The sequence below is a fragment of the Sinocyclocheilus anshuiensis genome, unplaced genomic scaffold, assembly GCF_001515605.1.
Source record: "Sinocyclocheilus anshuiensis isolate Anshui unplaced genomic scaffold, SAMN03320099.WGS_v1.1 scaffold253, whole genome shotgun sequence".
In the NCBI taxonomy this organism is placed as follows: domain Eukaryota; kingdom Metazoa; phylum Chordata; class Actinopteri; order Cypriniformes; family Cyprinidae; genus Sinocyclocheilus; species Sinocyclocheilus anshuiensis.
The window spans coordinates 1,369,290-1,391,882 of NW_015537969.1; the positions used below are offsets into that span (position 1 = coordinate 1,369,290).

The following is a 22,593-nucleotide window of genomic DNA, read 5'->3' on the forward strand; positions in this document are numbered from 1 at the left end:
ATCACAAATGCAGACATGGTTTTATGTTTACATGGCGTGATGCAACGAAACGCGTAAAAAGACAGTAAGACAATAAGTCATTATAATCTGTAATTATGTCCCCACTAGATGCAACAAATGCCTCGTTTGTAATGGGTTTTATATTGTTTGTCTCATCGCTCCGGCTGGAACAGGGCATCACAGTGTAGTAAGGGGCGTAACATTTCCGTCACACGCTTGAGGTATTCGGCCAATCACAACGCACTGGATAGCTGGCCAATCAGAGCACACCTCGCTTTTCAGACTGATGAGCTTTGTAAAAATCGACGCGTTTCAGAAAGGCAGGGCAGAGAGGAGAAACAATAATGTACAGTATGTGGAAAATAATGTGGTTTTTTTAACCTTAAACCGCATAAACATATTTCATTACACTAAATACACAAAATAATGTTCTTTTTAGCAACATCATATGACCCCTTTAAGACAGAAGGCATGGATCTAATATACTGACACGAATTTCTTTCCCAATTGTTTATGTTCATTTAAGACATAACTGACTGTCTTTACGCAAATACTCTATTAAGGGATACGCACTCGCTTAATCTTCTTAATCACTTTCTGATTTATTTTAATTTTGCAGCAGAGAACAATCAAACGTTTCGGCAGTAAGCCTTCTTCAGTGAATCATCATTTACGTAAATACTCACCAAGACAGACATTTTGACATATTTTTGTATATATTTGACTGTTTATGCCTGCACCTGAAATCCTAAGTATTCTTGTTTTTGTTTGGCTCTGTGTCGGAGTGTGTGCACAAAATCCACCTGAGGAACAATTAAAAAAATTCATATTATAAAATTAATATTTATACACTTTTTAACCACAAATGCTCGGCTTGCTCTAGCTCTGCGATGCTCATGCGCGTCATCACGTGTGACGTAGGCAGTGTTTACAAAGCGAACGTGAAAAAACGGATGATTTTAAAGTTGGAGGCGAAAATGAGATGACATTTTTAAACGTAGTACAAAGACGAAGAACTAACCGCGCGTGACCTTAAAAGTTTTATTAAAATCTAAACTGAAACTACTGCTAGCTCATGTTAAACTGTTTTTCATCACAGCGCATGAAAGACACATAATTGAGACATGTGATATCATTGGCCAGTCACAGTCATCAGTAGGCAGTCATTGCTGTAGTTTTAACATTATTATGAGAAGATAAATGATCATGATCTCTACGATTCGCTTGAAAAGTAGATCGTAGACATCTTCAAGATCGATCACGATATAAAATCGTCAGATCGCCAACCCCTACTTCCAACCAACCAATAAACCAAAAACAAATAAAAAAAATAAATCAAATAAAATAACACTATAATATAAAATATCTGTGATTTATGTTAATTAAAATACAAAACAAAAAAAAACAAAACAAAATAAGTTATGGCATCTACCATACTGGACCTGACCAAACCAAACTCTGACCTTTTGAAACTTACAGGTAAGGCGATGGTCTCAAACTGATCTCATATATGATCTAAAACTAGCACTGCATCTAAAAAACAAAACTGTTCAAATATATCTGCATCCCAGCTCATGATGCTAAGCAGATGTTTGTAAATTACAGCCCTTCATTCTCACACTTCTGGCCAAATTTCAAGAACCATTCAACCTGACTTGTGAGTAATGCAGAGGCTGACGTCACACTTCCCACAGACAGCCGTTTTCACCTACCTCACTGCTTGTTGGAGACTAATTGCCTAAAAAAACATAAGGGAAGGTGGAAAAACAACATGACAAAACACATGGCTGCTACATCCTGAAGAATCCATCACTGCCAGAGTGTTAAAACCCCAGTACGCCAAGCCTAAATTGCCTTTGATATTCACTGGGTATCAGAGCAACGCACAAACATATGACAGAGCACATTATGCATCATTACATAAACAAATAAATGAGGAGGGAGAGCAAGTGGTCAATCAGCTCCTTATTGTTCCCAGCTCATATATATCACAGCTATGCCTTTATAAAGACAACCTGGCTTACCAAATGTTTCCACTGCAGGTCTTATTACTTTTGCTGCAGAAATGACAGTGCCTTATGGAGTGTGGTCTGTCTATCTCTATCAATCGATCTATCCAATCTCACCCCTAATAAATGTAAGATTGTAGAATTCGACAGGGAAAATGGGACTGGTTCCTTTTTTTAAATTACATCTCCTTCATTGCAGGCTTTTGTGGCTGTGCAGCTTTCTGGGTCCAAAAACTGAAGCGCACGAACAAGGGCAGAGTCCAAAAATAACACTTGCCAATGGCTAAACGGGAATAAACATTTTGCAAGTCTATAAAATGGAGCTTTTCTCCTTTATTATCTTTATTAGGAAATGCTGCAATGCAAGAGTAAAGCTGTGAAATATCAATTACATTTTAGGGATGCGCCGATCCGATATTCATATCGGGTATCGGCTCCGAATAAAATTAAATATAAAAATTAAATAAATTTTTTTTTTAATTAAATTAAATTAAAAAAGAACACATGGCTACTAATGAAAAAAGATCGATTTTACAGCCAGATATGTACAGTGCCTTGCATTTTTTCATTTTTTTTTTCCACGTTTTGTTATGTTGCAGCCGTGTGTTAAACTGCTTATATTACTTTTTCCCACATCAATCTACACTCCATACACCACAATGGCAAAGCAAAAAACAGGTTTTTAACATCTTTGCAAATTTATTAAAAATAAAAAGACTTGGGCTAAATGATGAAATTAAGGGGTGCGAATACTTTTGCAAGGCACTGTAGTTATGGCCTGTAGTCTACCAGCAGGACTATACTATCCAAGCTGACCTCAGTAGCTGGTCAGAAAATATGAAAAAAAATGAATTTTCATTAAATTCTTCCTTCAAAGAGAGAGCATTTAAACAGAAGGAAATCACATTGGGCAGGTTTCCATGCACTTGCATGAATATCAATGTGTGCAGAGCAGGCTGACTGGAGGCTGATCAGATAGCAAAAACTTCCTATGCCAGCTTAAACAGAGCAGCAATGCAGAGTCACAAAAAGAGAGGGAGTGCTTAAGACTAGTGAACAATTGGTATTAGCCTTTACATGAGCGAAACTGACTGCACCCTCCCTGTTTGTTAGGCCACATCCCAATGAGATAAAAGACACTCCATTAGTGTGGGTCATGACCTTTCGATCACTGGTCAGCAAACAGATGCATTTGTTCCTCATCCTCATACTCGCTGATGAAACTTCACAGCTTAAGTTCCATATCCTTCAACACCGATTGCAGACTGAGAACATCTGAGAACATCTTGAGTAATAAAAGCGATGTAATGACTACAATGACAGCATGACTACGAATTCATATTGCTATTTTTAGAACACAATAATTTGTTCCCAAAGAGTTGAAGTGAAAAAGACTTCTTTTCTTTATTGACAGCCATTCAGATGTGGCTTGCAAAAAATCATCACATTCAAATCATCAAAATCTCACATTTTTACTGTTATTTATAATTGACAACAAACAATTTTTTTTTCATGGCACCTAAAAGGTTTTAGATCTATACATACTCTTTACTTCACGCAAATTAAGATGCCCATTAGAGACACCAAAGAGGTGGGCATGGGCCCTGTCAAAGAAACAGTCATGTGACCCATCAAAACAGTGGGCATCTGAGGGAGGCAGCCATGGAGCAGGGAACTGCTGTATCAAATGAAGTCTGAGACATCATTATACAATATGCCATGTGATAAAACAGTGGCCTTACCTTGGCAGAGGCTGTCAAATTAAATGTAACTCAGCAAATCTGAAAAGGTCGACTATAGTATAAATTCAGTTACAGTATATTGAACATGAACAGCATTTTTTCCCAAAGGCTAAATCTGTAGGCTATGCAGTACAACAATAACGGAAAATGGCATAACTGTATACATTAGTGCAGTAAGTACCTGCTTCACAATTCTTACAGTACCATTTATAGTACTGACTCGTTTTTTACTGTCAGAATTTGCACAAAATCTCATGGCAAGTTCACTGATCTTGATAACACACTGGATAGATATTACAAGGATTATAAAACATAAAAAAGTTTGATAAACCTGTTCATTAAGACTTTTTGCAAGCAACACCTGAATGTCTGTCAGCAGAAAAAGATGCTGTATGGATATGGACTGTATATAACCCTACTGCTTTAAAGGGGTCCTATTATGCTTTTTCACTTTTTGAATTTTAATCAGTGTGTAGTGTGTATGTTTGGGCATAAAAAAGATCTACAAAGTTACAAATCTCAAAGTCCACTCCAAAGGGAGATATTTCGTTTTTAAAAAATCCCTTTTCAAGAACTACAGCGAACTGCTCGTTTGGACTACAGCGTTTGTTTTCCGGGTTTTGTGATGTCACAAAGCGGCCCATTGGAATATCATTAAAATAATTCCCGCCTACAGAAATTCGAATGCATGAGTGGGTAGGGGCGAGGTCGTGGTCAGACAAGACGACGACGACGAAGAAGTGCTTCATGTTTTGTAGTAAAGTAATTCATAAATAACTATTAAAATTGACAGCAATGCATATTTACAGTACCTTTTGAATTTCTGAATTTTTGAAATAAACATAATACATATTACCATGGCACTTATCTGTACATAGTAAATGCAGTTATTTTTCAGTGGGTGGGGGGTGTGCCCTAAGGGTGAATCCGTATTCATAAAGGCACGGAAAACAATAACGTTTGCTAACGGTTGCCTGTTACATTACAGTACATAAAATTTCACTTACCACATAAACAAAGTAGGAGAGATGACTGAGGACGATGGCAAATGATTTGTAGTTTCTGATCACCACTCATAAAACATTTAATCTTGTAAAATGTGTGGTAAGTACTGCTGCTCCATATAAACAGAGTACGTGCGATCGCGAATCTCGAATGTGAAAGTGAAACTAAAAAGCGATCGTGCACTCAAAAGCAGTTTCAATGCCAGGCATAATAGCGGCTCCCCGATGCCCGCAATTTATATAGGCCAACAGTATAATTACCCAATGATATAACTGTGAGAGAAAGTATTGAAATATATATTTTCCTCCCATCTCGCATTTATTCCCTTTAGGGGTTCGGGTTCCGTATACACGTCATTTTCTTTCCGAAAACGGTATTAGGATGCGGCTGATTGAGGGGGGTATGGGGGGGGGGGGCCATGTCGAAGAAACGCAGTTTTTTCAGCCCCATGCCCATACGGCTTTGCTTGGCCTTCCTAAAGCGGACGACGTCAGGAAACAGTAGTTGCAATTTATTTGACATCGTTTGTAAAACGTGATTTAGCCAAAAAAACAACAACAACAATAACGTTACCACTCTAATATGTGTTGCAATATCCGTGCGTGCAAAGGTTCTGCGCGATCCTCTTGTTCAATATTCACAGGGTCTGAAACCGGCTCAAATTGATATGGTAATATTGACACCATCCTTAACTATACCGGAGCAGACAGAACTTGCTGCTTTGGCAAGGGGCGGGGCAGTACTGAAACACCGTCTAAGCTGTTTGCCAATCACAACGCACTGGGACAGCTAACCAATCACAACACATTTCGTTTTTCGGAAGGCGGGCCTTCATCAAACCCGGAACTAATTGAGCCGTTTGTGCCAGGCTGGGGAGAAAGGTATTGTAATAATGTAAATTATGTGAAAAATAATGCATTTTTCGAACCACCAAGCATGAGAGCATGTTCTAGTACAACCCCAAAACAAAATCAAGACTTTGTAAAAGAGCATAACAGGACCCCTTTAAATGAATGGCTATGTTACAAACATAATCAGTTTATGAAAAGAGTACTAAAGCGATTTAAAAAGGCAGTTCAGAAATTCAAATAAATTCCGTCATATTCACATACGCACATGCCATCATTTAGTGAACTTCAGAATCCGGATCTCTCACCAATCCAATCAGCGGTTTTCCACCCACCTTATACAGTTGTAGTGTTTGAAAGTGCTGGCAGCCTTCTGGCATTCTAAACACAGCTGGATGGCGCCTGGATAGTCCTCCTCCTGTAAAATTAAACGCTCCATTTTACCTGAATATCTGTAGACATTTTCACAGGACTCAACTAGAACAACTGAGCTTACAGTTTAATGAATGATGCTAGATTTCTATCATTACCCTCACAATGACAGAACAATCTCATATTAAATTTACATTTAGAAGACATAAAGAGACCAAACACCACAATTAGTGCTTGTTTGCAAGTTCTCTTTTGGTTATCTTTTAAATAATAGGCGTATTTGTGTAGATTTCTGTGCCAACGTACCTCCAGCATTTCACTCAGTCGAACATCAGTTCTTTGCTGTAAAAGAAGCAAAGAGAAGAAGGACAGAGTGTCTGTGAAACTAGGCAGAAGGGAAATTAACATGCACAGAGGACTGAAACTCTCTGTTTAGCCATTAACAATGTTGATGAAGTGATTACCAGAGTCTTTATGGTCCTCAAAGACTTCAACAATCCTGTCAACAGCTGTCGTCGTCTCTGATTGGCTAACAGCCCCAGACTGGCTTCAGTGAAGCCTTCTTTAGCAGAACGAAGCTGCCTAAAAGCAGAATTACAGCATTTCTGCCTATTCTACAGCTTATCAAAACTTTAAGCAATAGCTGGCCTAACAGTGAAAATGATTTTCACTCATTTCCTCATGTTGTTCTAAACCGGTTTGACTTTTTTTCTTTTTTTCAATGAATACAAAAAGACTGTTTTCCATGTTCTTTTTCAAATGTGTAGGCACTGAAGCATCAAGTGGACAAACAACTTGTGTGCTGTTTTCTAGTACTTCTGAAGTCATGTGTTAGCTTTTTGGGAGAAAAATAAACAAGAGAAATGTAAATTGTTATTTAAAGAAAGCTATAACATTATCTCTATAGTATAGTATTCTTCATAGCAAACTCTTTCTTCATATTTCTGTCAATCAGAACTAATTGTATTTTAGTATATTATACACAGTATTAACTATAGTAAGCTCAACGTTTTAGTATATTACATTACAGCATAACATTTTAGTAATGAGTTCTAAAGCTTTAAATACCTTTAGCGTAAATATTGCAAGATCCTCAAGATTTAATTTTGTACTTACATTTCTCTCAATTTCCATACACTGCGACCATGACATGAGTCCTTTGGCACATTCCTGAGAGTTCTTGAGGAAAGTGAAGAAATTAATAAATGATTTGCATGATTCTTTCATAGAACCAGTCTGAAAGATTTGTTAACTCGCTGATAAAACTGCTCACTGGAATCAAATCACTTGCATGTCGGTTTCTCACACAAAGCTAACATGTGACTTCAGAAGCCTTGGAATCGTTCAGACCTTTTTTGATACGTTTATGCACTTCTGTTTTCTTTTTGAAACAAGAAAACTTCTGTCCACGTTTAAATCAATTTTCTCTTTCTCTTTTGTCCCACTGAGAAAAAAACAAGTCAGTTTGGAACAACATATGGATGAAAAATGATAACACAGCTTTCATTTGTTAGCTGTACTATTCCTTTAAACCCGATTTTCAAAATTTGACAGTGATAAAAGCTCTCTGACCTTCGTGCATTAGTGCAGATGACTGCAGCCAGCTGCAAGTTGGTCTGCAGAGATGTCACTCTCTCGAGCTCCTACAACACAACAATGATTTTCAAGTTTTATGACAGAGTTTATCCAAAACATTAGGCAAGTGCTACTCTGGTGTCCTTTGAAGTAGACAAGACAAATGAGACAATGCTTATGACCTTCCTTCCATATAGCAGGATATTACCTCTCATGGATAACTGTGATTCTAACCTCTATGCTTAATGGGTTCAGACCAGAGATGTTCTCTTCTATTAGGCAATTTTTTCAGGCCTGTTATGAACAATAAAGCAAGAGAGATGATAATGGTGACAAGGTTTTTAGTATAGGAATGAGAAAAGCAGCATAATGAGAAAGAACATGCTACCTTAGCTCACACCGACATGTCCACAAACTAATAGACAACTGAAGTTCAGGGCTTTTTGCAAGGTTTTTCTCATGCAAGGCCCCCCCTTCACAGCATTCTCGGTTTGTATTTATTTAATACAAGAGCGCAGCTGTCACAGCCTGAGGTGAGCTCACACTGAGTGACCCAGTCTTTCGATGCACATTAGGTCTGGCCAACACAGAGACAGCCTTCAGCACCAAAACATCATCCCAGTGTCACGTTAAAGATAATTATTTGGCCAAAGAATATGAGGTGGAAAAAATTGATTCCACAGAGAGGGGCAGAAGAAACAGAGGCTCCTTATGCGTAGCGTCACAAGGAGAGCCGTTCATTCTTCAGAAGGCTATCAGTAGCAAATACCCGGAAGAATCCTGGAAGGCTTCTGGGAGATGAACAGACCGTATTGAGCTTTAAGTTGGGTGCCTGGAGAACCTCCTGCAGACTCTAAAGTACCATCTAATAGATGACAGTACAAACAGGAATAAAACAAAAAGTGCAGTGTTTGATTTGTTCTGCCGTTCAGTCTACTGACAAACACATGGAAGGCATGAGGTTAACAGGGTGTCTTTGCTGAGGAAACACAGGCTGGTCATTTAGCCAGGCATCTGCAGAAAAAATCTGTGCGATTTATTCAGAGGAATCTCTGTCTCTGTGCTTTTGAAGTGCCCTTGGAGTTGCCCTCACTAGATCAGGAAGCTGAACCCAGCCATAGCCCCGCTGAGTCATAGGGTCCTTAAGGGATCCAGTGGGCTTCAGAGCTCAAGCAAGAGTGACTCACTATCTCCACATACACACTGCAGCCAAATACATGGTTGTCACTCCTGTTTTGAGAGCTAAATCTTATTCAGTACACAAAAATGTGTTTAGTCAAAACACATTCTATAATTAAATTCACTCACAAATAAAATTAAATATAACCAAGACCAGTAGCGTGTTTAGGCCCCACGCAATTGTCCAGGGGGGCCCCCATGGAACACGATTTCTACCGATGGGGCCCCCCAGGGACTGCTTACGTAGGGCCCCCAAAACTCTAAACACACCCCAGACCAAGACTGCCAATGTCGACTGCAATTTCAGAAGTAATTCATGCACTGCAAAAGACCATCTTAACTCTTTCCCAACCAGCGGTTTTTCAAAAAAGTTGCCATCGGCACCGATAGCCTCGTGGTTAGTGCGTCAACATACAGCGCATCTTGCGCTCGCGGCAACCCGAGTTAGATTCCCATCTCGAGGTCCTTTATCAATCCCCAATTCTCTCTACCCAATACTTTCCTGTCATCTCTCTACTGTCCTGTCCCAATAAAGGCATAAAAAGCCCATAAATATATATTTTTTAAAAAGTTGCTAGCCACCGCCAGCATTTTTGATTATTTTCACAAGTTTATTGGCACCCAGAATATTTTGTTGTGTGAATATTTGAACATGCAATATGTCAAAAAAAACAAAAACATTTTATTCTAGCTTCATGCAATATTTTTTTTAAATCAAAACTTGAATGTGGGTAAGTTTCATAAAAAAAAGCAAAAAAGAAAAAATAATTAATCACATTTTTGTAAAAGACTTTGTGTTATTTTACATATGCATCTACTTACAGATGCAATCGCTTGTTTATGCTTCTTCGCCATGTTTTGATTTAGATGTTCAATACTCTTTCAGAAGATGCGCAATAGCGCCTCCTACCATACACCAGTGAAAACACAGAAAGCGCGGAAAATTCCGCCTATGTCGGGGAAGCGTTGCCTCATAAATGATGGAAAGTTCCATCAATGGCGGGGAAAGAGTTAATAAGTATTTTGTTTTCACAGAATTAGACAAGCAATTTCAACTGAATTTCTTGTTTTTTTTGTTTTTTTACCATTGATCGGCAAAATTTATTTTAATAGGAATCCATGCGATTCCTGAGAACGAAAGATTTCCCCATGCAGATTTCACAATGGGTTCAAGTTGGTCACACTAATTCACTATACTGACCAAAAGAAAGCTGCTTGGTTTGAAAGAGTCTTCAGCATGAGCTGTGCTTCATACATCGCTTCACTATTAATGAACACTGGACCTTCTTGCTAATGAAATTTCACTAATGTGACCATACTTTCAGTGAGGGTAGCACAATGTTTTTTGACAGGAATAAAAACGAGGCTGTGAGAAAAGTTCGGTGTGTTCACTGGATTGTACTCTTTAACAACATGCCGATTGTTCACCTGACTAAACATCTTCCTAAACAACCTTTCAATAAACACAAACACAAAATGATATGTGATCTAGGACCTAGAACATACCATTATAAAGACTGTAAAGTGCTTTTCACAAAAAAGACTGATAACTGTAAATTTATATTTTTAACAACTGTTCTAATTGTATGAGAATAGAGAGGTCCACACCACAGCTATAATGTTAACAGACAGAGGAACAATTTTGTTGGAATCGCTTCTAGAAATTTTTTTTTCAGGTGATAAATGACAAAAAAAAAAAGCCAATCAGAATTTAGAATAGGCATTGTTAGCTTACCAACACACTGATTTCAAATTTTACTGAAATGATTGTAAATAGAGTTACAGCCTATATAGAGGTTTCATTTCAGTCAGGACAATGTCTTAGAAGGTGACATAAGCTGCCTATGTATGCTGTATACAACAAAGTTTTAGAAAAGAGCCCAAGTGATGTGATATACCACTTATTGACTATTTCAGTGACAGGCACAAGAAAATGTATCACAGATATCTAAAAGCATGGGCGGCCTATAATACAGCTCAAAAGCATGGCTGAAATCCCATCTTATTTCTGAAAGGCCTGGGACAAATGCAAGCTGCTGAGGTGTAAAATGGCTTGTGGCAAAGAACCAGCAGACTTAAAAGCTCTTCAAATAGAGGAACAGGAATAAACATATTTCTCTCTACATCCTTTTGGCAAACACTTCTTAAGAGTTAACGACCGTTGTTTAAGACCGCAAGGGTCTAAAAATAGCACTTTCTATTCACGTGTGCTTTGGTGACCCATTGACTCGAAGTTTTTGTCTGTATGACTGGGTTTTCCTGAAGCATTCTCTTGTTAAGGGTACAAGGCTGGTCTAAAATTAGAACTTCAAAACATGAACTTCAGCTATAAATAGATCAAAGGAATTATTTCAGTGATGTGAATGTATTTTATTCAACATGCATTCTCAATGTTTTATAAAAGCATCTGAGAAGGCATGAAATATGGTATTTGTCCTACACAATGACTAATGCAAGAAGAATATCTAATGCTTTTTGTGTTGGGTTACAATGACTCAAGGGCAATTTGCTGTGACATGACTGTAGTAGTAATCTCTAAATGTTTTCTGTTCCGCTGATTGAGGTCAGAAGATGAATATCTTCATTCCATTTTGGATGAAGACGTGTGATGGGTGAAGCATGTAGTTTCTAAGCCACTAGCGTCACCAGATGGAACTGTCTACAGTATAACTGTACATATCGCCCATTGTTTGGCCAAAGCAGCCAATTCATGATAAAGAGTTTATGATAGATCAATGTATCAGCAAGGTTTATTATTTAACCATTATTTAGCCATTTTGACCTTGTTAGCATCAATACTGTCTATGAGTGATTAGAGTATTTTCCGTAAATATAGCGCAAATAGGTATTCATTTAATTTCAGCCATTTTTCATCATTATTTTATCATTAACCATTTATCATCATCTTTATTGTGTAAGACAACACCAAAACGAACTTTTTTTTACCTTTAGCAATTCAAATACACTATCATTTAAATAGGGTTAGTAAGATTTTTTATTATTATTAATACTTTTATTCAGCAAGGAAAATGCTTTTCTCTTTAAATTTCTATTTTAAAAAATCCCAATAAAAATTCATTACAGTTCCCAACAAAAATAATAAGCAGCACAACTTTTTGTTCAACATTGATAAGACATGTTTCTTGAACACCAAATCAGCATATTAGAATGATTTCTGAAGGATCATGTGACAATGAAGACTGGAGCAACTCGGCTTGCCATCACAGGAAAACAAATCATAATCTTATATATTATTAATAAAAACTACATTAAAAATAAAATTGCAATATTTCAGAATATTATATTTTTTTACTGTATTATTGATAAAATGCAGCCTTAGTGATCATAAGATTTATTAAATTTCTTTTTGTTTATTTTAATTTGTATTTAATCTTAACACCCCACAATTTTTAATGGTATTGTAGAGGCACTGTTGGGTGTTCCATAGCTGTAACGCATTTCTATCTCTACCATCGTAGCCCTCAATACACACAGACGTCATACACAAAGTGAGTTGGACAGCATTTCTTTAGGGACGGCACGTCAGACCAAGTTTGCAGAGTTATTGTCAAGTATGACATATACAGCTAAACTGTATAAAGAGGACAAAAAAGAAAACATATCTGTACTTTTTAAAGCAATGCTTAAGATATGACAGCTTACCAGATTGCAGAATTTGCTGCAGAATTTGATACAGTTGACAACAGTTGTGATTTTATTAACAACATAGTCTTCTTTTCCGCCCACTCACAGAAAGCAAAACATCCTTCATGGTAAATTATGACTTGAATCATGGAAAAGAACATATTTTCTTAAGGCTTCTGTCCAGTACAATTTTGAACAACAAAAGAAATGGAGAGAACTCAATTTGACCCTCTGATGTTAAAATGAAACGAGACAGCATCAAGACAAAAACAGACTACTGCATCCATCAATGAACATGATGCATCATTCAGTCAATCAGGCTTTATCAAGAGTGAATCTAACACACAAAACAATTCTACGCATCGAGTGTGAGGTGAAAATCCTGGCACAGGATCAAAGCTAAGCATTCTAAAGCATATCTTTAAGAGAAATTTCAAAGTGATCCAAAGTGATCCACTTTCAAAGGGATTCACAGTGATTTTTAAAGATGTGAGAGAAATATGACCAGAGGGAAGAGGACACAGAGCCTTGGCTCAGTCTTCTATTTCCAATTTCATCCCAAATTGCATGGAAATACTCATTTGAGATAAAAATCACACTGTATCTTCAGCTTCATCTGCAAAACACACTGCACAAATCTTATTTTAACAAATACACATTTAGAGAGTTTAACGGTTTAATCACCAAGGAAACTAGGATGCAGTTACAGTCATCATGAAAAAAATGTCAAGGTTATGATGAGGCACTTACAATAAAATTGAATGGGGACTAATTTTGGAGAGAGAAAAAATCTACTTAATTCAAAAAGGAAAAACGTTTTTATACTCACTCACAGATACTTGGTATTAGTGTTGTCACGGTACCAAAATTTCAGTATTCGGTACCAATACCAGTGAAAACCCACGGTTCTCGGTAGCAATTTTGCTAACGGTGATGTTTATTTCAATCCAAAATTCAAATTAAAATATGTAATAATATTCCCAACAGAACAGAAGCTCTAAATATTAAAAATGTAATTGAAACTTACCTGCTTGAACTTGATCGGGGTGTTTTGTTAGTTTGATGCGTTTCCTCCTCTTGAGGTCTCCACTGCTTTTAAGAAGAGGTTGCCAGTTTTTCACAACAAAACCCACCCAATCGCGTTTCGAGGGGGTCCCCGTTAAAAATCGCGTTCCGGGGATAAAATATGCGTGTTTTGGCGGGGTTCCCCTGGTAAAATTCACATTACTGGGGCTAAATATCACGTTAATGGGGTCGTTTTTCCACCCGCGGACATGAAAAACAACCCGCGGCAACATTGTTAAAGCAGCCCAATTCCGCGGGAAAACCGCGGACTTGGCAACACTGTAAGAGGATAGCTTTCTGATAGCGCATCAAGAACCGGTACTTAAGAAAACCTGGTACCGTAACGTTTTAATTTTTTTAGTACCGACTTGGTACCGAAATACCGGGTCTTTTGACAACACTACTTGGTATTGTTCTAAACAAACTCACTTCATTTTGTTCAAATTCTCAGAAAACAGGACTTCATATGTTCATTTTGCATCAAGTTAATATATCTTCATTTAACAGTGTTTAGATATTTGCATTGGAAAACAGAAATAATGAGGAAGATATTATTTTGCCATGCCATGACTTTATGAATTTAAGACTTTCTGCTCCGATTTAGAACCATTTATGTCCTTCAAATCAAGACTTTAAGTTCCATTATGGTTCATAAAGACTTTACACAAAGGATTAGATTCTTTTTTTTCATACTAAAATCATGTTAACATGCACATTGTTTTTACATCTTGTGGCTATACTTTTGAAACAGTAAGTATTCTAACATTTATGGACTGTTCCCATTCGCTTACATTGTAAATGAAACCCAGATTTCTTTTTTTTTTTTTTTAAAGAAAACGAGGAGCAAGTGAAAATATAATGTTGATTACCACAAAAACGTATCATAAATACTGTAAATATCAAATTGTTTCCCTGACCTTGAAGAAAAAGGAACAAGCTGGAAATCATATGTTGATTGAATGTATCCTGCAGACTCAATTTTTCCGGATGTGACAGACTGCTTACCTTAACATAGGAAGGCTGTTTCTCCAAAATGAGGTCCGCCACTCTTTTAGATACCTGTAAGATGAGAACACAAGCTAAAGGTTAACATCTGTTCAACATGTCCTAGCTTTGTGCATTTAACTCTTTTTAATCATTAGCTGAGGCTTTAAAAGTAGTAAAAAGAAGAACAACTTGAGACTTTAAAATTTAATTGGAGTCTATTATAGGCTTTTCATGTCTTCCACATCTGCAACAATTACTCTGTAACAATATAATAAATGTTTTCTTGGGGCCCTCAAACATTCAGCTGGTAATAATGGCTCCACGGAAGGTCAAGCCATAAATATAAGGCATACTGAGGCACGCTCCAATCGATATGTGCGTCACCTGGTGGGGCTGTCAGGAACGAGAGGGCGGGATGGCTGTGAAGTGTTGGTGTGTCTGTGAGAGCTGAACAGATGGCAGACTCAGCTGAGCAGCGGCGTATGTTAGCAGATCTCACTGTGCGAAAAGCTGAGACCGACTGGCAGGAGAGCGCTGGGTTGTGTGTGAGTGTGTATGTGTGATAAAGACAACTGAAAGAGACATTTTCAAGAGCACCTCAACTTGCTCTTACATATGCATCAGCTCTTGGCTCTTAAAGGAATAGTTTCCTCAAAAATGACAATTCTATCATCATTTACTCACCCTCATGTTCTAAACCTGCTTGATATTCAAAAAGAAAATATTCTGAAGAATGAGCCATACAATGAAAGTTAATGAGGTCCAAAACAACATTAGACTAGGGTTGTGAAGGTGAGGAAATTTTCCCACCGGTTAATCACGTGTGACAACACCGGTCACCGTCAGTGCGCGTTTTACTTTCACTTTCAAATTAGCTGCAATTCGGCATTGATTCAATTCAAGCAACAACAACGTCAAACTCATAGAACTTTTATTAACAAAACGAATAAAAATACACCATATATGCCTAATAAAATAACAAATTACTTAGGCTACACAAAGTTAAAATAGGTATACAAACACTGTGGAACCAAATAAATAAGAAACGAATGTTTAAAAAAAACTTCCAGTCAATACGCTTTTCAAAATCTAAAATATTGCCAAGCAGGCGCCTTTGCAAGCCTACATTAGACCCTGCTGACTTTCATTGTATGGACCAAAAAAAAAAAAAAAAACATTTTTAAAAATATTTTCTTTTGTATTTTCAAAGATGAAAGAAACAGGTCAGGAATATTAATGTTATCGAAAATAAAAGAAACCATAAAAATAGTTACTTTAAAAATAAATAAATGTTAACTGAAAGAAAAGATATATTAAAAAACTAAAAAATATTATATTTCAGATAGCTGCCAAGGAAACATTTCTCATTTTCAATGTTTAACTTGATGTACTAATATAACTAAAACTGAAATCAAATTTATAAAAACTACAGACACGTAAAAAACTAAAGAATATATTTTTTTAAATAACAAAAATTTAAATTAAAACAAAATCTAATTCAAACTCATTTTCATTGTTTAACTTGAAAACTAAAACTGAAATAAAATTTCACCATTTTGGGTGAACTATCCATTTAAGCCAGATTTTTCTAACTGATTATTAAAACCACAAGCTGTAATTAATTCCAAGCAAACCTGCAATTTACCCACAGAATGAATGAATGAATGAGACCTTGACTCAGAAGTAGTGCCTGTGATTTTCACAAAGCTCACTGCTCCACCTATTGGTCATTCATTTTTGTAAAAGATCCCACAGGACGGATCGACGCCAGAATGAGAAAACAAGCTGTGAGGAGCCTTACGGTGTGCTGTTTCCAAAAACTAAAAGACAGAGACTTTAAAAACAGGTGGCCAACACACTCTGTCTGACTTCGATAAGCCGAACACGATGACAAGCGGCAAAGCTGTCCGTCAGCGAGGCACAAGACTCTCTCTGTACGCCTTCCGGCAGCCAACTGTGAGTGATTCCTGCATGGGTAATAACTCTAATTAGAAATCTATTAACCAGTGCTTGCACCAGAGCAGTAAACAGACTGCAATTTTCTCTACCGCTGGTTCTACAAATCCAAATTACAGCACGGAGGACCTATGTTCAAATTCAGACTAACTTACAATTCCACCTTATTTTCCAATTACGACAATCTTTCTTAAGGACACAGACGAATATTACTTAATTAATAAAATTCATCATTAATATTGTTCCTTTTAGCTAATGACTACAAGAAAAGACTTCTCTGTGTTCATCTAATCAGCTAAAACAGCATTACATTTAATTAGGACTGGAAAGAAAAACTCCATTAGACAGTAGAGTGAACACAAAGGCCAGCAGTAAACAAGATATATCTGTTGGGCCCTGGTCAATACGGTTTTGTTTATATTACAAGTGAATCGATTGACATTCATTGCCAGATACAACAAACAATAAAAGGCTTATTTAAAAGCATGCATTTAAGAATTAATCACTTGAATGCTTTTGTGCTCTACTCTGTTGTTAAAGGTGAAATGGGGGTAATTTGTATAATGTTAAAAAACAAATTTCAGTTCATAATTCATTCATTGATTAAATTCCAGAAGTGTACAAGTGTAAAAACTGTCACTTTCAAAGATTTCTCACACAACTTCATCCTAGCAGTAGCAGCAACCAGCAGTGTGATTTTGGGGTGGCAGCTTGAAAACAATTTTGTTTCTTAAAATACTTTGATGTTCAGGAAAATAAATACCATTTTCAGCTTGGGGTTAGTATGATTTTTTTTGAAAGAAGTCTCTTTTTCTGCAATTATCTGATCAAAAAAAAAACACTCAAAACAGTAATATTGTGAAATATTCCAATTTAAAACAACTGTTTTCAATTTGAATAGATTTTAAAATGTAACTTATTTCTGTAATGGCACAGCTGAATTTTCAGCAGCCATTACTCCAGTCTTCAGTGTCACGTGATCCTTCAGAAATCATTCTGATTTGATGCTCAAGAAACATTTCTTATTATCATGAATACTGAAAACAGTTGTGCTGCTTAATATTCTTGTGGAGACTGCGACTTTCATAATTCTTTGATGAACAGAACATTCAAGTGAATAAAGTCTTTTGTAACATTATAAATGTCTTTACTGTCACGTTTGATCAATTTAATGTATACTTGCAGAATAAATTTATTTTTTATCTTACTGACCACAAACAATACCTTAACGGTATTGTAAATCAATGGATTTTCATATATCCAAAATATTTATGAATTCTTTTCATATAAAAACAGTACTTAAAAGTTAGCCAGCCCAATTCAGCATCAAATCCTAGTGGGAAATGACTGCTGAGAATTTAGTCAGTACTGAAAACTTCTTCCTGCCCAGCAAAAAAGATAAAGAAACAGGCTTATCCTGAAACACACTTGCACCGCAGACAAGCAATTAGCTCAGTGATGAGTTCCTGCCAAAGAAGTGTCAGAGCTGCGTGTTAGCAGAAGAATAGGCTGCCACCTCCAATAGACCAGATGGATTTCTCTCCCACTGACCCATCGAATCCACAATAGCCTACATCTGCCAACGACACATTCAGAGCAGTGCATATGGGCATTCCAGAGAGAGCCATCTCCAAAATCATTTCAGATGGGCTGAGCGAGAAAACACATCATTACTGTCAATAAGGCCACATTCTCTTATATAAATGACACTGGAGGAGCTTGCATAAATCATGAAAAAAATACCACACCATGTGAGCGTGCTTAGTCAGAATTAATGGCATTCAACAGGAACTTCGCCTCACACAGCTCCTCCTCTGATGCCTGCAGCTGTCTGTCATGACCCGGGATCAGGTGACCCCAGGTCCGCTGCGCTGCCAGCAAACGGTCTACCCATGGCCGGCCACAACAGATAGAGTCAGACTGAGTCATTGGGTACCCCCAAGGATCCAGGGGACCTCATCTCTCACCCTGAAGCCGATAGGACAGCTGTGCGTAAGCAAGCATCTTAAGCAAGAAACAACAAAGACAGAGGTTGACATTCCTCTTTTTCTAAGGCTGCAGCCAGCAGTGAACTGTGAATCACCCCGGACCAAGACAGAATGTTCTCACGTGCTCACAAGCGCGCTACACCACGCACTGGGAAGTTGTAAAAACACTAATAAAACTGTGACGTTTGCACCAGGATGAGATACAAGCTAAGAAATGAGTCAGAAAACGGGATTAATAATTCCCTTGACTTTTCAGTCATGGAAAAGATTAAATACTTAGGCATAAATGTTTTTTTTTTTTTAAAGACATCAAAAATAATATGACATGATCTGAAATTATTGTTGCACTTTTATATTATTATTTAAAGTGCCTGAAAATTCCCTTAACGCTTTCATCTAGCATAAAATATTTAAGACGTGTACATGTACTTATTTATTTTTCTACTTTTTTTCTGAAAGAATAAGTGCTTGGTATAATGTGCAAAAAAATATAATAATAATAATAATAATACCAACCTTTGTTCCTTCATTTCCTTTCATCAGTGTTATCAATATTAAAAACAAGAAAAGTTTTTTTTTCATTGTTTAAATGTTAACAGGTTTCAATAAAAAGTATTATGTATTGACTTTAGTCTGATTAATGAGTTTTGAGATAAATTCTCTTTCAAAAAGAATTTGTTTATCACATAAAATAAGGAAGATTGTCTAGTAAAGTTGTGCTTCTTCATTAGTAACAATGTCAAGATATATACTAACGATTAGCTTTTATGTGAGGAAAATAAACTGAACTGAATATGTCAAGTGAAGTCACAAAGTCACATATTTTATCATAGACAAAACAGTATCAATTATGATGCAAAAGAATCAGCGATATCATATGTCACAAAAGGACACTGCAAGCAGCATTTGAAGAGTGAAGTTTCTTTTATAGACTTCTCTGAATGTGGTACTTACAGCTGCTTGTTGTCTCTTCAGCTTATCTCTGTACTCCTCAAGCTCCAGAAGGTTCAAATCCAGAGGGAGTTTCTGTTGGGCAAACATACACAAACAGAAAAATCTGAGATTTGAGAATTTCTTTTATTCTGATGGTACTATATATAAGTTTGAACATTGTAGCAGATATCCCTCACACAGACATGGCCAAATTATCTCTGAAGAGCTCCATAAACAACAGCAGCTGAACAGCTCAAACAAATTTGTACTTGAGATGCAGCCCAACTTTATTATAGAGGAATAAACAAATAACACCCAATGCCCTATGCCCAAACAGATAAACAACGAAAACTCAAAAGTCTGGACTCGAATAAGAGTATTTAGTTTCCTCTTGGCTGTAATTCTCATTCCATGCATGCAGATTTTGCAAGGCACCACCAAATCGAATGAGATTTCGCATTTGCAGTATGTGAATAATCCATCAATCGTTGTTGGCTGCAACCTGTGCAAACACCCCTGGCTGTGTATACGTATACAGTGCTGCTTGAAAGTTTGTGAACCCTTTAGAATTTTCTATATTTCTGCATAAATATGACCCAATACATAATTAGATTTTCACACAAATCCTGAAAGTAGACAAAGACAATCCAATCAAACAAAGGAGACAAAAATATATACTTTGTCATTTATTTATTGAGAAAAATGGTCCGGTGTTAAATATTTGTGAGTGGCAAAAGTATGTGAATCTTTGCTTTCAGTATCTGGTGTGACCCCCTTTTGCAGCAATAACTGCAAGTAGCGTTTCTTGTAACTGCTGATCAGTCCTGCCTGCACAATGGCTTGTAGGAATTTTAGCCCATTCCTCAGTACAGAACCACTTCAACTCTGTGACGTTGGTGGGTTTCCTCCTATGAACTGCTTGCTTCAGGTCCTTCCACAAAATTTCAATTGGGGAGGGTAACAGTGGTCTTGAATTTCCTCCATTTGTACACAATTTTTCTGATCATGGATTGGTGGGGTCCAAACTCTTTAGAGATGGTTTTGAAAACTTTTCTAGCCTGATGAGCAACACCAACTCTTTTTCTAAGGTCCTCAGAGATCTCATTTGTTTGTGCCATGATACACTTCCACAAACATGATCAAACTTTGATAGATCCCTGTTCTTTAAATAAAACAGGGCACACACAGACACCTGCTAATCATCTCACTGATTAAAAACACCTCTGAACAGATGGACTCTAATTTCACCTTCAAATTAACAGCTAATCCTAGAGATTCACATACTTTTACCACTCACAGACATGTAATATTGGATCATTTTCCTGAATAAATAAATGACAATGAACATATTTTTGTCTCACTTGTTTGTTTGGGTTCTGTCTACTTTCAGGACTTCTGTGGAATTTTGATTATGTTTTGTGTCATATTCATGCAGAAATATAGAAAATTCTAAAGGCTTCACAAACTTTCAAGCGGCACTGTATATGTGTTTGTATGTATGCATGTGTGTGTACGTATATAGTATATAGCGTGTGTCACCAAAGAAAAGTGTGACAAAAAAAATCTATTTCGTATTTTAAAAATGCTAAACTTCTTACAGATTCTGCAAGTGGCATGTAAGACAATAAGAACACATTATGACATTCTCAAACACACACCTCAAGCTCGTATTGCACCATGTCAAAGGAGTCACTGGAGAAGTACACTTCCTCTATGCTATCAATGATTTCCTGTTCTGCCTGTGGATCAGTGGGTTGTTCTCTCAATTCCCTCAGCTCCTCCTGTGGGGAGAAAAAGAGAAATGAGAATGATCATTGGCAGGGAAATCTCACTACTTCTGGAACACCATCGTGGGGAAGCTTGCCGCGCAGCTAAAAACAGAGTTTGAACATTGATTATTTCTCACATCTGGCTTATAGCCAAGCCGAGTGCAAAGATTAAGTGGTATTAGCACCCATCCCTGAGGAACACCCTTCATGAACCTTAATGAGGATCAGCACAGGAGCATCAATTTCACTCAAAACAGCTTGAAGAAACAAAGTCGTCCACTTTTCTTTGAAGAGGGGTGCTGAGATGCTCATTACGCATGATTCACATGACGTGATGCAATGTGGTTAAAACAGCTCCACGACCAAGACTGAGATAAACTTACTAAGCCATTCTGAATTACAAGAGCAGATGTGGAGGCAATGTTTAAAAATCCTTTAATTACAGCCGTCAGCCAAATTCACAGAAAGCATTCCAAATCGATAAACCACTTATTCATGTTTGACACTACTGAAAGAACTCAGAGTTGGACACTTGGTAATATATGATGGATCTTCCTATAAAGGCTGCAATTTGATGTCATTGAGATAGAAGCTAAGGAATTATTTGGCCTGAAAGCCTTTAATCTCCTCAAAGACACATGATGCAGCGTGGATGCGGTGCAGTCTGATGTAGGCAGCACTGTGAGAGAGCGTGGGTGAACTCACTGAGGGACGGCACCGGCATCAGCATCTGCAGGGGGTGGGGTGGTATGAGTCATTCTCCACTGGTACGTGCACAGCAAGAACAAAAGACAAAATCCTTGGGCTCACTCGTTACCATTAGGCCTTAAAGACACCTTGAAATCAAAACTGGACATTTGAGGCTGTTAGTCAAAGTCTAATAGCTTTGAGGTCATCAATATATTTTCACGTGTGCTCATAAACGGTGATAAAATGAACCTAATAATTTAATTATGAAAACTTTTTTGTCCATTACAGTAATTTTTAAGAACCTTTTTTTTTAACTATCATTCAAATTTATCCACTTAACCATTTTTTCCTAATATTTAAATATAGCAATATGCTGAAATGTTAATTAGGTTATACTTTCTATTATTTTGGACCTTTCCACTACCCAAATTGCCTTCAATAGTAAATTTAAACAGAACCTCCCGCCCTACTTTTAACCAAGGGTCAAATTTTACCCTACCATTCAAATTTATTAATTTCATAATTACTTTAAATATTTAAAGTTGAGTTAAAATTCAAATAGTTATTAAATAAATTTAAAAAATAATAACTAATTAAAATAAAAGTATAATTTTTATTACAATATTTTTGGGAGTAACACAATGAGTAAAAGGAGATGAAGAACTACTTTGGGACACAACTACACAAAAGTTTGTCACTTTCATTGTTTTTAATCATTTTTGCACTTGCAAATAACTTGCTTATTTTATAACTACTTTAAGCTACTGTAGAGTATAGAATAATTTTCTCATCTATCATAGAAGTACTTCAGTACTACAGGTGTTTAAGAA

The 22,593-nt window shown here is 36.8% G+C and overlaps 1 protein-coding gene across 2 annotated transcripts in view; it reads right to left on the bottom strand.

Moving 5' to 3' along the window:
• vps50 (VPS50 subunit of EARP/GARPII complex) overlaps positions 1 to 22,593 on the bottom strand; it is a 146,447-nt gene that overhangs the window by 118,883 nt on the left and 4,971 nt on the right. For both annotated transcript variants that reach the window (XM_016462284.1, XM_016462277.1), the window contains exons 3-9: positions 20,963 to 21,085; positions 19,326 to 19,397; positions 14,446 to 14,499; positions 7,549 to 7,619; positions 6,441 to 6,558; positions 6,283 to 6,318; positions 5,940 to 6,022 (exon numbers count right to left, since the gene is read on the bottom strand). In XM_016462284.1, coding sequence (XP_016317770.1) covers positions 5,940 to 6,022; positions 6,283 to 6,318; positions 6,441 to 6,558; positions 7,549 to 7,619; positions 14,446 to 14,499; positions 19,326 to 19,397; positions 20,963 to 21,085 — 557 coding nt within the window. The remainder of the gene's footprint in view (positions 1 to 5,939; positions 6,023 to 6,282; positions 6,319 to 6,440; positions 6,559 to 7,548; positions 7,620 to 14,445; positions 14,500 to 19,325; positions 19,398 to 20,962; positions 21,086 to 22,593) is intronic.